The 19,025-nt window shown below is 34.4% G+C and overlaps 1 protein-coding gene across 5 annotated transcripts in view; it reads right to left on the minus strand.

Moving 5' to 3' along the window:
- ADGRB3 (adhesion G protein-coupled receptor B3) overlaps positions 1-19,025 on the minus strand; it is a 715,781-nt gene that overhangs the window by 45,462 nt on the left and 651,294 nt on the right. For 4 of the 5 annotated variants that reach the window (XM_072832455.1, XM_072832460.1, XM_072832458.1 and 1 more), the window contains 3 exons: positions 16,914-16,999; positions 10,527-10,625; positions 10,031-10,202 (listed from right to left, as the gene is read on the minus strand). In XM_072832455.1, coding sequence (XP_072688556.1) covers positions 10,031-10,202; positions 10,527-10,625; positions 16,914-16,999 — 357 coding nt within the window. The remainder of the gene's footprint in view (positions 1-10,030; positions 10,203-10,526; positions 10,626-16,913; positions 17,000-19,025) is intronic. The other variant, XM_072832459.1, reaches the window with a different exon arrangement.

Genomic DNA, 19,025 nt, shown 5'->3' on the forward strand with positions numbered 1-19,025 from the left:
CACACACACACACACACACAGAGAGAGAGAGAGAGAGAGAGGCAGAAACACAGGCAAAGGGAGAAGCAGGCTCCATGCAGGGAGCTCAATGTGGGACTTGATCCTGAGACCCCAGATCACGCCCTAAGCTGAAGGCAAATGCTCAACTGCTGAGCCACCCAGGTGTCCCCACTTGCCATAATCTATAGGGGAGAGTGCTGGGAACTCCTCAGTTTTCACCAGGGCTGCATCTGGCTGAAAATCAGTAATTCTTGCCAGAGGGCAGATTTATTTTCACTGCTACAAACTATGTGTGTGTGTCTTTCAAGGGGGATTTATTACTTGGTATGGCATCATCTTCATAATAACTTTAAACATTGTGGAAATGAGATTACTCAATGATCTTTTGACTGGAATGGATTTGGGATTTTCCCTTTATGTCTCATGGAAGAGATCATACTGGGGAAAATATTTCTTGTCTCCCTTCAAGTACTATGTGCCCTGGTGTAAAAACAACACACAATGAAACAAAAAAAGGTAATAAAAGTGCTTTTTCTGGTTGTCTTAGAAAAGACGAAGATCACTTTGAAAAGCCAAATTTCCTTAATAGGCAGTCACAATTGGATTCTAAGTAAAGAACACATATCACAAGGAAATTTGAAGAACATTAAATCCTTTATTAAACAAGTGAGTAAACACGAATAAATGAATAACACACAAATCAACTGATAGCTATTCTGATCATATGATGCCTTCATATTAACATGTCCTTTCTACTTCCTGTGGCTCATTAGGCTCCTAACAAGCTATTGACAGATATTATCACAAGTAGCTTCTTATCCCAGTCAATGGCAAGGTCATTTTATTCGTATTTTGTTGTTTTGACTTCACAGGACTGATACCCTCCTTCTAGTTTATTATAATCTGTTTTATTGGATTAAAAAACAAAGTAGAGACGATGTTGCATATCCCCGGTTTTACTGAAGTGCCATCATGCGAACAACCACAGTAAACACCTTAATGAACTATCTTTACTTTTGAAAAGCACCAACATAATATATCCTGTCACAGTTCTGCTGTAAAATGTGCATAGTGTACATATTGGCCAGAAGAAAACTGAGCTTATTGTTTTCAGCTCCTCTCACCCATGTCATAAGTCATTATTGAAAGATTTGGAAAGTGACACAGGATTTAGTCACCACCCCAGAGTTCTGGCCAACTTGTACAATAAGGAGAACTTTGTCAACTTCTTTTTCTCCAGGATTCATGTTCTAATCCTGATGATATAGCCACTAGAGCTGTGAATTTAGGGAGTGGAGGATGAACTCTTATCTCTTTTCTATCCTCTGATTCTAAATATTTCTAAATCTGAGATTTACTGGGAAAAAAAAGAATGAGGAGTTGCCTGATCTAAATGAGCAAGATAATTTCTTCTTTTTCCCTTCAAACACATCAATACAAGCATAGACTCAGTGAAATTGAGTCTTATCATCTTTTTTTAAAGAACTGAATAAATATTTATAACTAAATCATCTAGCTTATCTCTCCTTGAAGGAGACAGAACATGGAAAAGTTAGATTCTTTAGATAAAAATGCTTCCAGGCTCCTCCTTTTTTCAGTTAAGAATAGCTATAAGCCATAGAGTGACATAGTAATAATCAAAAATTGGTAATGAGTCTAGTGTCTGCCAGATGATTACTGTTTGCTATACAGAAATCTGCTCTGGGGAAAAACACTAAGAAAAGTTATCTGTTTGCAGAAAAATGAAAAAATCAAAAGAACTAACGTCAGAAAACAGGTATGTGCTAATTTTCTGTTTGTGCCCCAAGGCAACTGTTAAAGCAGCACAATTTATAAAGGTAGATAAATAGTATGTTAGAAATATTGCCTTCTAGGATCCTGCCTGTCACATGAAGACTTTTTTTTTTCAAATCTATTTCTAAATACTAGCATATATAACATATGAAAGTGGCACTTGGTAATACTAAACATTGACTTAACTGGTCCACGCTAACCACTATTTTCAGACCTTCAGAGTGTAGCTGTCAAGGATATTTTTGTCTGACAATGAAATATGGAAAAGCAACTTCTGTTAAATTTCTCTTCAAAATTCACTATCTGATTGCTTGAAGGAGATATAAAAGAAATCTAACTCTTTTTCATAACATGCACATACAAAATCAGTACTTTAAACTACCAAATTCCCAAATATGACAATGGATTAAGGGCATTTCTACCCTAGAGAATGATGTCAGCTTTATGAATCAGTCAATGCAATTCGGAAGAAACATAAAACAGAAAAGCATAAAAATTCTTCAGTAAATTCAAAGTCATTTTAATGGTCATATAAATGCCATAATATAAGTGCTAGATTCTCTGACACATTTAGTGCTACTATTACTTCTAATTCAGAAAGCTTTGCAGGAGAAATTCCACTTGATTCCAAATACTCTGTTTGATTTTTACAAAATCTTAAAAATGTATTCAGGCAATCTACATGAATTAGTTTAACTATTTGTCCAACACTTTCAGGGAGGAATGATGAGGCTAGATTTCATAATGAGTATTTCTCAGCACAGAAAAAAAGGATTTCAGGAGATACAGTACCTGGAAAATATATCTGCAGCTATTTGGCAACATTTTGATAATTAACTGGATTTTCTATCAAGTAAACAAAAAGACTTTTATCTTTGGTGAATCGGTGAATTGTGTTAATGGAGAACAACTGGAATTTTTTAAAAAGCAAGTCTACAAGGACCATAATTCTAGACAAGAAGAAAGCATAAAAAACAAAGAGCCTATATTTGGCTATTCCATACTGATACTAAAATCTTCTGTGCCAATTGTCATATTTACAGTGCAGGACAATAATAGTCTTGGTGTTTCTTGCCTTGTGGTTAAGATTTGAAGAAAAATAATTGTTGGAAGATTTATATATTTATCTTAAACTCCTTCACTTGACTTAACTATTTGTGGGGAACAAGACACTTGTTTTAGGTAACAATTTAATTAAATAAGTTTTTATATAACTCCAAGCTCTTGCAATATTATCATTTTAAACTTACAAAGACCAGTACACACATTTTAAAAATACACTTGTCTTGAATAATTAAATATTTGACATATTACGGCACAATTAAAATCTAGCCTCCAAAATGTCCTCTCTTTACAATACTCCATCAAGAGGTCTTTAACCTTAATTGACGCCAGACAAAAGATTTAAAATTATTGAGGGAGTAGCAAAGAATAGGTATGTAAATAGTCTTGGAATATTTAGGGCACTTTAAGGAAATCTAATGTCATGTTGGGAAATGAAAAGAGAATGTCAAGAAACATCTTAAACAAACAAACAAACAACAACAACAAAAAACAGAATAAGCCATCAAGGCTATCTTCTGAAAGTATCCAACAGAGCCACCACCAAAGTTATCCTGACTAGTTCCTGCTGGGGGCTGCTCCAAAAACTCCTGCAAAAGCTATCCATCTTTTTATTGTGGATGGTTTCCTGGGTGAGACATGAATTCAAAGAAATTTGCAGGGGTGTGTCTTGCTTCCGTCTCCCTCCACGGGAGAGCGATCTGGTTCCTCTCAGGAGCAGCAAGCCCAGAGTTTCTCGGTTGGTCCTGACTCTGAAGGCAGCTGGCAGAGTGTCACTGTGAAAGTTGGTGCCAGATTTAGAGATTGCTGGGGAAGAGCACCGAGCAATGTTTGGCAGTGTTGCAATTTAGAGAAACCTCACGGAAAGAGCTGCACAGTGTGAGATGGGCTCTGTATTTAGCTACCGTGCAGCTCAGACCCCAAATCTTTACCTTTTAAGAAGACAGTTTTACTTCTAGATATTCTTGATTTCCTATTCCAGAGGATCATTTTAAGACAAGCAAGAAAATTAAGTTACATCCTTATAATTATTTGAGAGTGTTAGCTGGGGGTGGTGGGGCAGGGAAGGGAATTTCTTATGCATTCTATTTTTTTTTTCCTGGATCTAATGTCTACTATTGTTTCTATGGATTCATATTAAACAAGTGATTCAGCTCTTTTTAATCATATTAAATTCCATATAATTTAATCATTAAATGAACCAGTAAGATTATTCTCAATTTCATGTGTATCATTGCCAGTTGACATAAATAACACAAATGACTTCACATTACAAAAGTATTACATGACTTCTCTGATAGCAAGGGAAAAAAAATGGGTTATCTTTTGCTTTACATGGAAGGAAAATATGGACTTCAGTCCTAACAACTAACAACTTTCTACTGGAATCTTTTAACACCAAAGGATCTATCACTTACTCTCAAAATCATAGCCTTTTCCTTTTTTAAATATCAGTTTTGGGGGTAACATAACGCTTCCCTAGAGGGTATTTCACATATATGATCTGAAATAAAAATGTAACATTTCTTTAGCATGCAAATTAGAAAAGGAGGAAAGGAAATTCTATGTCAGACATTACTACCACTTATGCCTTCACAGAAGATACTTCACTTTAGCCTCATGACATCCACTTTAAGGCAGGAAATAAAAACTTAATTCATGATTTCTATTTTATATTTATTTTAAATTTCTATTCTAGACATAGTCAACCTTCTGCCACCAGTTTAACAATGTTGAAAGGTGGGATCCCAGGGAGCTGGAAGGAGTGGAAAGTGGGATTTGCCCATTCTTTTGGCCAGATACACAGAATAATTTTAGGTAAAACAAGCCATGATTTTTTACTACCTGGAAAACACGCCTGAATTTGCCAATATTTGCCATAAACTCTGTGTCTCAATTTGTTCACTGATGCCACTTTATTCATCTGATTTCATGCTCTCGTTAAAGCTCCTAGATCTCTGCCTGGGGTTGGAGAGCCACAGGTACAGATTAAGACTGATATACATATTCGTAATATAATTATAATTATGCTCAAGTCAGAAAAGCCTAATCTGGAGGGAGAGGTAGGATTTATAAGACATGGAATAAGGGAGGTTGGTGATTTCTGGGAATAAGTATATAGGAATATAAGCATATGATCCTTGCTTATGTCAAGTCCATGTTCCTATTTAAAGGCAGTTTTGTGCTTTCCATTTTCTGTTCGATAAAATACAGCTTCCTTGCAGGACCTGGAGCCATTCTCCCATTTCCAGAAAACAAACAAACAAACAAACAAATCTTTAAATGTATTTCTTCTTGAACTTTCAATTTGGCCTGATAAAGACAAGGCTCTTAGCAACTTTCACCTTTCTCCCTTAAATGTTTGTCCTTTTGAGTAAGCTGAAAAATCTTAGAATCAACAATTCCCTAACCCTCCCTCCCTGGACCACTCACTAATTCTATGAAATTTATTGAACTTCTTCATGACGTGATACACAGTGGCCTTTTACCATGATCACTGGACACCTCAATGAGAAAGCTGTTAAATATCCCTTAATGCTGTGCACTCAAATGTTGTCAGTATTGTCTTTCTCTTGAGGCTACAGTTATAACCACGTTTTCAAAAAAACATTCTAGTGTCTAGGATCCTATCATATGCTTTATGCCTCCAGGTACCCCAGATGGTCCCAGAGAAGACTACTCTATATTCACCACAGGCTCCATTCCATAGAAACCACATGCCTAGTAATCTCTCCCCATCTTCCTTTATTTGAAACTTTTACTTCCTTAATCCTTTGACCCCATTTTTGCCCTAGGACCCATTACTTTCTGAGGTCTCCTATCTCCCACTCCCTCATCTCCAAAGACTAACTGGAACTCCTGCCTTCCCTCATTAAGGAAGTGCACAGACACACACTGCCGTACTAATGAGTCATACCTAATTTCTCTGTAAATGGTAAGGCTTGGAGATTCATGCAACTCTCCACCAGAACTATAGCATATGCAATATGACCTCTTTTTAAATGGCTGTCTAGTTAACATTTATTTTTCTAATGGTTTGGGGAGAATATCGGTTTTAGATGAGATCGGTAAGGATGCTTGTCTGTTTTATGTATTCATTGTCATGTACTTGTAAATCATTTTGTTTATCTGTATTCTTTATGGAAATAAGACCAAATTGGAAATTGGAAGGGAAAAAAAGGCAGAGGGGAATGAGAGGAAGAGAGGAGGGAAAGAAAGAAAAAGCTGTTCATGTTTATTTCAAGCACTTTGTTACAAAATCACTTCACGGGTTTGGATGAAGATTCTGAGACCTCATCTGGTGCAGCCTAACCTCCTGCCGGTGCTGGGGGAAGAAAAAAGAGGATCTTGGCCCTTCTATTGCCACTACCCAGCAGCCACAGGACCCTCACCTACTGATACAACAAAGTCATCTATTTAAGCACTTGCCTTTTCCCTTCCATTTAGTGAAAGGGTTTTATTGTAGCTTATTTTGTATCACAATCTTGTTATTTTCCCCCTCTGACATTAAGCTGTAAGATTGTCTTAGAGCCAAGCACAGCCAGAGACAGGAGAGATGAGAAGAATGTGCAGGCACCAAGAAAGCGGTTTCCTAGCAACAGTAACTATTTCAAAGGTTTCATAACTTGTGTAGTTTGAATTTCCATAGCAATGTGGGGAATAGTAAATAGTAGATGTCGTTATGGGCTTAATGCAAATGAATTCTAATCAAGAAATGACGAATAAAAGAAGGAAGCATCTATATTTATTCTATTACATTCTGTCTTATAAGGTATTATACATATTAGCTTCCAAGATCTATGTTTTGTTGCTGAAAGTAATGTGTGGTGAATCGTTTGGTTTAATTTTTTTCTTCTTATTCCCTCCTCCTTTTGTTTTCTCTTTTGTCAGAGGTACCCACTAAAGCAATTCAATAGAGAAAGTTGCTCCAGAAGAAGAAGCTGTATTTTCAAGATTACAAATTTTATGATATTTAAATATTGAGATGTCAATCTGGAGGTCACAACAAATTGTTATGCAAATAATCAATTTGCTTCTTTTTTTTAATGTTGAATATAATTGAGTTGACAATAACAAAGTGATCATTTCTCCCTTCCCTTCTGACTTGAAATGATTTGGTTTTAAAATTGGATCCACTAAAAGCAAAGGCACATTTAGAATAAATCAAGCCCATACATATCACATTTAAAATGCCAGTTATACTATTTAGTTTCTTTTCTCCTTCTTAAACTGCAAGGCTATATTCCTCCCCTGTGTACACCCACCTCCTTCACAGGAAGACTGCAAAAGTAAATATAGGAAAAGGCTTTTGAATTCATATTGAAAGAATCATTAAAGACTACAAATGACCAAATTATGTTACTGCGTGTCAAAAATACACATAAATAAAAATATGTATATTTGTATTCAGTCTCTCTCTAAATCAAAGGAAATATTTCTTACATTGCTTATACATTTTTTAATAAAGAAAACCCATACAAATCATATTGGATTATTGTGAAAAATGTTTTAAAGTGAAAAAAGCAGTAAAGGGAAAATTGTATTCCCAAAATCACCTATGGGATTATCAGGTAGTTTGATAGGAGTCATTACCCAGTATTTTATAGGTAGCTAGCTAGACAATTTTCTTTGGTGTATTTTTATGGAACTTTTGTTCACAGGAGACACTGGGAATATGGGGAGATGCTCCTCATCTCTTGGACTGTGGTTAATGTTAGCGCAGTGTGACCACAGGTAATATGAGACAGACCTATTGCTGGTGTGTTAGGTGACATATAGGTAAAAGATCAAAAAGATTCCTCTGAACCCAGTGAAGCCATCTTATGATGTGGTCCTCGGGATTTGCAAAACCCTTTTAAACAAGGTTCTTTTGGTTTTTCAGTAAAAACTTCCCTTGAGAAAGTCTGAAAGGGACTTGCCCTATAACTGAAATCTGCTCTGTGTACGTATAGCAGTGTTACAGGATATTTTTAAGGTCAATGCAAAAATAATGGATGTGTGATTTTTCGATTTCGGTGTTGGAATGAGAATTATGACACTACTATTAATTTATCAGCTATAAAACTATTCAATTTAAACTAATCATTGAAAATGCAATAATAACAGGGCCAATATTCATATTTTTATTTCCTACTAAAACAGCAAACTTATATTTACAGACATCTATTTTAGCAGAAGCATTTATTATGTGATTTGATTTAATTACCCTTAAATCATATTTTTTAGAGTTATTAGTCCAATTAGCAAGTATGGAAAAGTTCTGATGGAAATAAATTTTTGTGCCAAATATTTTTTTTCATGTAAACTGCAAAACTTTGATAATAATCCATCAAAATATCCGGCACTTAAAAAACCCAAATACTTTTTATCATAGCCTAGGACTATATAAAAAGCTTATTTCTGAAGAAAAAGGGAGGCTTGTTTAGAGATGGGACACTTTTCTTCTCTTTAAGACCCACTGTGTTAAATAAATTACATAAATACATTATGTATCTTGATTAAAACCCGCAACTGTTCATTCTTATTTATCAATCAAAAATGCATCATGTGTCTATTCACTTAGAACAATTTGTTACATAAACATATTACAGATAATATTAATGCAGAAGACCCACAAGATAGCTATAGTTGGAGAATAACAAAGCCCTAAGTTATTCAATTTCCCTTTTACTTAAATTTGGTCTACAAAGTATTGAATACTTTCAAGATTTTTAATGCTGATATCCTAAATAGAAATTTAGGATGAGGGAATTAAAAGGCTTGGCAATTATAAGCTACATTGTTGTTGTTGTTTTTAAGATTTTATTTATTTACTCATGAGAGACAGAGAGGCAGAGACATAGGCAGAGGGAGAAGCAGGTTCCCTGCAAGGAGCCCAATGCAGGACTTGATCCCAGGACCCCAGGATGACACCCTGAGCCAAAGGCAGACGCACAATCACTGAGCCACCCAGGCGTCCCAGCATCAGGTTTTTCAATGATGAAATATTGCCTCCTTTGCAATGTGAAGTCACTCTTCTTTTCATCATATAATGTTCTAGGAATACACATATGGGTTTATTGCTGACATCTGTACCTTACTGAAGTAGCTCAGAAATATTGTTCTCTCCATCTGGTAAATCAGGTAAAAACCTTTGGTTACTTTCACATATCACGGTAAAAACTGTGTGGTGTGTAGTCATATGCACACGAGTCTTTCTGCAATGTGCACATCATAATGAAGTTCTCAAACAAGCTGGCTAATGCAAAGTGACAGTGTGGACCATTTCCTCAAAATTACCAGCATGGCACTGTGTCATTGTGTTTTAGTCACCAACATCCCCAGAGTAAACACTAAAATGACTCATAAACCTTGTAAATACAGTGTCAGTGCTTGCAAGCACTCAGCATAATTTTTGCACTGGTTGAAAAACAGTATTTGCTCCCTAAACAACTCACGTCCGACATCTATTGCTGCTCAGTGGATTTGGTGCAGGCTAGGGTCTCAATTCACGAAGGAGGATTTGTTTTCCTCACTGCTGACAATAAATCTCAACCATGACCTGAGGAAATGCTGTGATTATAGATCTACAGTTCCAGGGGACAATCACTGCCTTTTGTGTTTCATTGTGTACATTATTTTTTTGGTATTTTCTAAGTATAAACATCCATCTCAGAATCATTTACCTTTAGCAACCTTAATATAGTATAGAGATACAATAACTCTTCAGTAATCTTCAACATTTTCTATCTAAAATGAAATTAGTTTAAGGATGAAGGAATGGGATACACTGTGTGCAGAGCATGAGTTTGGGAATGGGTTTAAGAGATATCATTGTATTATGATTATGAACTATGCCTCTCAAAAATATGCCACCCCACCCTCTTATCCACCAATGTTTCTAAAGGACTTCTCTCACCTAATGATGTCTCTTGAATATACTTTCCCTGGTTCCCGGCACCCCCAGGAGCATCTTCTCTCCACAGTCCGTTTTAACTGTCACTTTCATGGACCAAGGAGCCCTCTTGAACTTTGCCTTAAAGATTCCCCTTTAGCTTTAACTTTCCAATGGTTGTCTTTAGGGAGATGATTTTAATTTGAAGATATTAACATAAAAGATCTTATTGGTTAATAAGGAAAATATTCATCTAACCATCATCCCTCTCTCTGTCGGAGTAATTCTCTTTCCTCTTACCTCTCGCCGAAGAATGCAGTGGACCATGACTATCACAAAGCCTTGCAATGAATCAAACACAGCAAAAAGTATTTGAAACAATATGGAGCGTTTGTCTGTCATGGCCAGAACTGCAGACATCCACGTCAGAGCCAGAAGGGGCAACACCACACAGGAACTCCACAGAGACGCCCTGTTGAGAGACCCAGAGAGCAACATTACGTAGCTGCATGTCACGCCCCAGGCAATCTCCAAACCCCCGTCCAACAAAGCATTCTTGTATGTGGCACCAAGACCGTTAACTTGGAAACCATAAAGCAGAGAACACTGGATAATTTTATTAATTTTTTTTATAGCCAATCCCACAATAGTTATAAAGGCAGTTGCCAATTATAAGTATTTAAGTATGCTCTTAGCTCCAATATTAGCAAACATGATATTTTTTTTCCACAATACCATTTTCTCACATGCACTGTAAAAGATTTGTAACAAGAAGATGTAAATGATTGGGACTAACATGGCGTTACTGGCGGTGGTGGCTGACAAAGCTGTTGTTGAAACTACTCCACACTTGGCACATTTGAGCGTCAAACCGCTATGAGGCTCACTCATCTGACTGCAAACAAACAGAACACCCACAAAAAGAACAAAATATTGAATTTTCACCAAAAAAAGTTGCCGCTGCAAGTTAGCTTTTAAAAACGATTTCATGCAGAAAAGTTTATTTATCAAAGATGAATGCTCTAGGTGGTTTTAATGATGCAATTACACTACACATTATTTTTGTAATATTTACCTTTTAATTAGATGGGCCTTTGTGGCACGCAAAGCATATTTCCATCAATTACACCATAAATGGCCCTGTGTCTATGGTTCACAATTGTCCAATACACTGAGTTAAACATAAGCATGTGATTGTGTAGACATACAGTGAAAACCCTTTATTCAGACCCCTGATTATCAAACACACCAGAACTCCTAACTTCAAAGATTTTCATTATCATTTGCAGAAGGAAAAATCTTCTGAAATGTAAACATGTATCTCAGAAGTCCAATATAAGAAGATATATATTTTAGGTCTTTAATCATTTGTGGGAGAAATAGTCTTTATCTCAACGGATTCATATTTTGAAATTTCTCACAGCATCAATGAATCATCTACACTATATTATCTACACTATATTATTTTAGGATGATCTGAATATAGGGGCTGATAAAATTTGATGAAATATTACTTTATAATAAAAGGGGTGATATTTTAATGCTTTAATAAAACACATTTAACATTAAGTTTAAAATATTCTTTCTGAACATTTTTTCATAAATTTCAATCCAACAGCATTTAAATGGTCTATTCTAGTCTGGAGGATTTCGCAGGTAAACTTGGATTCAAATAATTCAGATTCAACCTACTATATCATAGAAGCAAAGGCATGCTACACAAAAAACTTTGTGTACATTTTACTTTAGAAAAGAGTCCCTTGAAAATGACTGGTTTATTAGAACATAACTCTCTTACGAAAAATCAAAAAGAAATTACTTGAATCAAAGTTCAAAACATTTGAAATAATTTTCTGTGGTACACTTTTCTTGTCCATTCTTTTGTGGTGCTAATGTCTAAAATACGTTTTCCCAGTAGGTCTTTTTAAAAACAATATTTAGTGGACATGTATGTAACAAAATTGGCAAAACAGAAAAAAATCATAAGATGATCATAATTCAGAATATCTGGTTTCTTTTAAAGAAATGCACATGTTTTCAAATAGTGCTTGGATGAGACAATAAATCTGTAAGCTATTAAGTAAGTAGATTTATTGACCAGTAGACCCCCGGAGAAAAATCAAAGCTTTTAGAGTTAGATATGAGGGAAAGAAATATGATACTAAATCATTCATTTTACTGATTCAACCCATGACATGTGTCCTAGCACATGTGACCAAATTTTTCACAATAACAAATAAGTAATACTCTATCTAGCTTGGATCATGAGTGTCTCAATGGGCAAGCCATTGTGTTTGAAACTACTCCCAAAGGAATACCTACCGACAGCAGTATTCTCCACAGTGGCTGCACATCAGATATGCAGATCTGATGCACATCTGATGTGTGTGTGTATATATATATATATATCTCATACCCCAAAGGCTCCAATTCAATGGGGCTCAGGTGTCTGTGCCTTTTTGTTAAAGATAGTTATTTATTTATTTATTTATTTATTTATTTATTTAGAGTGAATGAGGGAGAGAGAGAGAGAGAGAGAGAGAATGAATGGTGGAGGAGAGATAAAAAAGGAAGGAGAAGGAGAGAGAATCTCAAGCAGACTCTACCCCGAGTGCAGAACCCACCGTAGGGCTCCATCTTCCCACCTTAAGATCATGACTAGAGCCAAAACCAAGAGTTGGATGCTTAACCGACTAAGCCACCCAGTGCCCTGGGCATCTGTGTTTTTTAAAGCTCCACAGATTATTATGAGAAAAGCAGGAATGCACACAATTGCACTATTATATATTTGATATCTTCAATTTTGCTAAGCTCCATCAGACTAATATTTTAAAAATATGACTGATCTATTGTTTCTTTTTTCAGAGTAGATATGCTATTTGGTATTTGTGCTTTGAACACAAATGTAGCTATCTTTCTCAATTTAGGAATACTGTCTCTAGGCTCTAAAATAAAATTGAAAAGCTAAAAATGACTAAAAATTAATTTTATTTTAGTACACAATATAAGCAAGTGTTTTAGCCCTAAGAAAAACTAATTTGGCCTAAGTATGGGCTTTCCCGAAAACAAATTTTAAGCCATTATTCGAAATGCTTATTTCTCTTTGAGATTGATTTGTGATGGACTAAAATGCCTATATGTACTTCCCTTAGAGCTAACTGTCGAAAACTATGCTTGATGTTAACTGGTTGGACACTTTTGGAATTCTATTCTTAGATATATATGGAACAGAGGAATGATAGGTTACCCAGGGAGATAGAATATTTTCCCTAGTTTGTATGAGTGCTACGGAAATAATATAGTATGAAGAACACATCGTCTAAGTGCTAAACAAGGTTGCTGCAATGGGCAATAAAATATTATTTCTTTGTTACAGGAAAAGTATACATTTATAAAATAAAAAATGCTAATAGTTAAAAAAAATTTAATTTCCCATAAGTTCAAATGTTACCCTAACTACCAGGGCACCAACATGGTCATTTCACCTAGGTTATTCTGTCTGCTTCTGTGGGGTCTTGGAGTCTACTAGCTTCCTTTCCAAACCTTATTTTTCTTTGCTTAGAAAACAACAACAACAACAACAACAACAACAACAACAACAAACTTCCCTGATGTGTTCATTATTGCTACTACATAAAATTCCCTTACAAGAAAATATTCCCTTTCCCTTTGGAAAAAGTTCATATTTGTACAAGACCCTGGTAGTTTCCTTAACTTAAGGAAGATGAGGTAAAGCAATTTAAAATAGTAGATATGAAAGTTCCATTGCAAAAAAAAAAAAAAAAGAAAGAAAGAAAAAGAAAAAGAAAAAAGAAAAAGAGAAAAAATTGAAATATTATGCTTGAGATATTTGTTAACAAGAAAAATAGTCATATTTGAATATGTATGCCACTTTATCTTTTCTTTCTTTTCAGTTATTTTGTATAAGATGTATTAATTGCAATCAATCCCTCTGGTAAATATATTTCATGTATTAGAATAACAATATAATTGAATATTATAAAACTTGTCAAGCTAGTGTATTATTTCTTAAATATTCATTCATTCTTTTCTTTATAAATATTTATTAAACATGAACTATTGCTTGACAGTTTTTGATAATTAATTATAAAAAGGAGAAAGCAAACAAAAAAATGGGAAGAGGTACATATTGATTCTAGATAATAAACAATGTTTCAAAAAACAATACTTGATATCTATATATTTCAACTTGAAATGGTCAACATTTATAATTAGGAGCATAAATTTTTAAATTAATTAGCTTCATGTTCAATGTTTCTTTAGTTAATTCTGATTACTTATTGTTCACTAAAGTCTTTATGACTGTCTTCACTGATTCTCTGTGGGCTAAAATTAACTTTAAATACTTATACCTTCAATTACACTTCAAAATAGTAAATTTCAATCGATACACACTTAAGCAAAAATTGCATTTTTATATTATAGAAAAAGTTCTTAAAACCTAAAATCATAAAAAACCCTCAAATCATTAACTTGTTAATAATTCTTTTCCACTTTGAATAGTAACCAGCATTCCGCTTTTATAACACATATTATCATTTCTATTTCTCCAGCAATGGCCTTTGAACTAGAAAACCATAGATTCAATTTTTCCAGTAAAGCGGATGTAACTTCTAATAATATTTTCATAAAGAGATGTTTTAAAATTAATACATGGATTAAAGTGGATAATTTCTAAATTCATAACGTGACAATGCTGTTATTTCTCTTAAATGTATGTCATCTCTTACAGAGAACTATGTAAATCAAACTGGATATTATATATAAAGCAATTAAATGAGAAAAATATTGATGGCAAATTTAATAAATCATTAGCATTATACTCATTCTGATGTTCTCATCTCTCTCTCCCTCTTTTTTTTTTTTTTTTGACCACAACGTCATGAATGGTGGAATCTCAGAATCCCTTGACTGACATAAGTCAAGATCATTTGAAAACAATCTGTTTTCTTCATTTAAGTCATAACAGTAGCCACCATTTGCTGATTGAGTTCTTGTTATTTGTTATCTAATATATTCTTTGTACACATTATATTTCATATACTCTACCATGAGTCAGAAATGATTATCCCCATCTTATAGGTGAGAAGACTGAATTCCAGAATAACTAAGTAACATGCCCAAAGACACACATAGCCAGTAAATTGTAGAGCTAGATATTGAGTATGCCTTTGTTTAAAAATATTTTTTACCTCAAAGCTTTATCCTAACCATATATATATGGTATATATACCATATATATATGTATACAGACCCACAGACACACAAATTTATGCCACTAGTGGTAGAACTGAGTTTCTATACTTCGTATTCACTATGATAAATTTATTCCTACACGATTAATATAGACAGAAATACTGAAGCTATTGCTCCAATTCCAACCATACACAGAAGACTACAAGAGTAATAGTGTGAAAGCTTCAAGTTCAAATGGTATAGAAAGCTCAGTGTCTGTGCAAGTTCAAGTTTACCTAGTTAAAGTTGCAATGGAGATTTATCTGAAGTGGAAAAAAAAGTCTCTTAAGTGGGAAGTGACACCCCTCCTTTGGAAGGAACCTCCAATGATATTTTTATTACATCATTGCAGTTCTAAAGCTTGATATGAATGATATCAATTTATAATATTTGAAGAATTAAAGCTAGTCTTTTACTAGGTGGAACAAAACCTAGATTACCATATAAATCACTGTATAGATTATAGAAACATAAAGGACTTAAAATTCTCACTGGTCAGTGATCAAATCCTGTGACTGTTAAATAATAGCATAAATTATTAAAGAAATAACAACTGTAGGATAAGTTTTGGATGAAAGTACTGTTAAACAGAAAGGAGAGAGATATAAAGTTTTATAAGAAAAAATACAAAGGGAAATTCAAAAGCATTAATATTTCGTTCAAATTTCTACAAATTTATGTGAGGTGGTGACCATGTAACCTTACAAAGCTGCTATCAACCTGCTTATGAAATGTTATTAGCCATTAAGTGTGGTGATATCACACTTTTAGACAGTAAAGTTAAAGAAGATGCTTTTCTAAATTTTATAAGTGCTTAAAATGTACAAGTGAAAATTATGAATAAGTCTTCCTAGCAAGTTATAGTCAAAACATCATAAAAATGAAAATATATGACAAGAACCATGTTTCATAAGTGATTATTTCATGTGAAGAAATTTTCTGATGCATACAATTAAAGAAAATGTAGTATTTATGCCCAACTACGGTTTGCTTGTCTTGATTCAGTTGTGTCACACTTACATTATGTTCAACTGACCCTCCTGACCCAGACTAGGGGGCTTTGCTCACCTAAATATTTTAATACTGATTCAAAGGGGCGCATGAACCTAATGTTTATAGCAGCATTATCAACAATAGCCAAATTATGGAAAGAGCCTAAATATCCATCAACTGATGAACAGATAAAAAAGATGTGATATATCTTTACTTATGTCTATAGATATCTATCTCACACACACAGTGGAAAAAATATTACTCAGCCATAAAAAGAATGCACTCTTGCCATCTGCAATGAGGTAGATGGAACTAGAGTATATTATCCTAAGTAAACTAAGTCAGAGAAGGATAAATACCATATTTCATTTATATGTGAAATTCAAGAAACAAAGCAGATGAACATAGGGGAAGGAGGGGAAAAAAAGAGAGAGAGAGGCAAACCCTAAGACACTCTTAACTATAGAAAACAAACTGAGGGTTGCTGGCAGGGGACAGTGGGGGATGGGCTAAGTGGGGTATGGGCATCAAGGAGGGTATGTGATGTGATGAGCCCTGGGTGTTATAAGTTAAGTGATAAATCACTCAATTCTACTCCTGAAACTACTATTATGTTAACCAACTAGAATTTAAATAAAAACTTAAAAATAACAAGTATTTTAAGTCCAACTGTAACATGTAATCGTATTTTACAAACAGGCAATTTGCACAAACAAACCCAGATTTTCTTAATGGTCTTTTAAATTATTTTTAGATGTTGATCACATTACTTAAGGATAGCACATTGAAACCTGAATGACACACTCTACCAGACATACTGTTTCATCAGGAACAAAATTCAAAGCACAGTTAAAATGCAGTCAATGATGAACTGGAATTGGAGTATGGGATTCACTGATTAAAGGACCTTCAAAATCCACCAATTGCAGCTTACCCGGCTCTGTGTTTGAGCTTTTTATCTAGGATCCCATCTCTGGAAACAAGTTTATTAAATACCAAAATGCCAATCACCATGTTGACCTGTCAAACAGAAACAAAGGTTGACCTTTCAATGATATTGAAGGGAATCAGGTCCCCCTTTTTCCTGAAAACCCTCTTTTATTAATTTATAACCATTTCTTTTTTTTTTAATTTATAACCATTTCTGAATTATATTGACAATAAAAACACCTCTCAAATATTTCATAAGTCCATAAAGGAACAGAACAATTTGACAGTGGTGTGCTCCTTTAAGTTTTAAAGTACATTAAGCACATTTAATTTCCACACTTTGCAGATAACACTGAGGAAATTACCATTTAATTGTCTAACTTTTAAATGGTGCCATACTCTGCCAATCTGGTATTCTAAGTCACCCCTGATTAAAATCAATTGGCCAAATGAGTTTTACCCTATGAGAGTCAAAAGATTTTCAGTCTCACAGTGTGAGACTAGGTTGAGCCCTGGCAGCCAAAGGTGCTAAAGATTTGCTAATTTCTCCAGCAACTGAGATCAGAATGCCTACATTCTTCACGCAGTGTGGCTATTTCTCCTGTGAGTGGAGCACATTTTGATGTACCAAGCTTTTCCAGAGGAAGGGGAAAGCCTATTCAACTCACCAGAATCCTTTAAGAGATGGACACTAACACCAATTTTTATAATGTGCTCTACTGAACACTTCTTAGCTTTTTCTAAGACTCCCTTATTCTCACTTAAAAGGTCTTTGCATAATACATCTGAAATGAAATCACGCGTATTTTTCTTTCTCAAGTAAAATTGCAAAAAGCTGTAGAGATAGCTGTGGTCTATTTGTAGCAGCTTATTATGTTAAGCAACCACAGTTCTCTAACCTACCAGTACTTCCTGATAAAGAAATCCAGTCCAACGCTGAAACCAAGATAATCAAGGAAAAATATTTTCTCCTTTTTTTCCTTCCTGCCCCTTACCCTCCATGATCAACAGAATCTCGGTGCATCCCCCGATGCAAATAGTGAAGCCTTTACATTGAAACTAGAAGTTCACAAAAACCTGTTTTAAATTAAACAGGATGACTAGGAAAAAAGAAAAGAAAAGAAAAAAAGAAAAGATAGATTCCATTTCCCCAGCACATTGGCTCGATGAAATATAAAGCTGAAATCTATTTAACTCATAGTATAAGGAAGATCCAAAACAACTGTTGGGTAGGGATTAGGAGTCATCACTTTTCATAGCTTCCCAACAAGATACCATTTGATCAAAAGCAAAACTTACTCATCTTCAATTTCTCATTATATGAACTAAGAAAAAATTATATTCCAAGGATTCTATTAATCTATAATTTAATCATGAGGGAATCCATCACTACTCCAAAGACTGTATTTTGGTTTTTCAATTATACACATACTCTGTTTCTCCATTTTAGGGTTATATGTATATTAACTTTGTAGTTTAGGGAAATGATTCAATAGATTAAATAAGAATTCAATGCAGCAAACAAAAATGTGTCTAATAGCTTTCAATTTCCCTATACTCTTCTTTAACACTCATGCCTAGATTTTTTTCTTTTTTTTCTTTTATTTTTTTGTGAATCATGGACAGTTTCTGCTCCCTGTTATAGTTTAGAGGAGGGAGAGCAAACCTTAAAGAATGAAAAAGTCATATAGAGTTCTTAAGAAAGATATGGTTAGCTTCTAATTTATTGAATGAATTGTTCAAGAAACCAAACGGTAATGTTCCAATTAGAATTCTAATTGCACAGCAATGCAGCTCTTTGTATTTAATTTAGACCATTTTCCCCCTTACATTTTCCTTTAAAGATTTATTAAGACAAGCAAGATTTGTAATCAATAATATTAGAATGAAAGAAAGAAAGGCAATTGGTAGAAAATTTTCATGTTTCCCTAATTACACATGTAAAGGAATTACTGTGTTCCCAAAAAGAAACATTTAAAATCCTTATGCACAAAATATGGCAGGGACTCTCAACTGGGAGTAGTTTTTACACACAGGGAATATTGGGAAATGTCTGGGGATGTTTTTGACTTTTACCAACTGACAATCCTACTCTTATCTAGTGTAGAGCCCAGGG

Source organism: Canis lupus, chromosome 7 (genome assembly GCF_048164855.1).
Source record: "Canis lupus baileyi chromosome 7, mCanLup2.hap1, whole genome shotgun sequence".
Classification (NCBI taxonomy): Eukaryota; Metazoa; Chordata; class Mammalia; order Carnivora; family Canidae; genus Canis; species Canis lupus.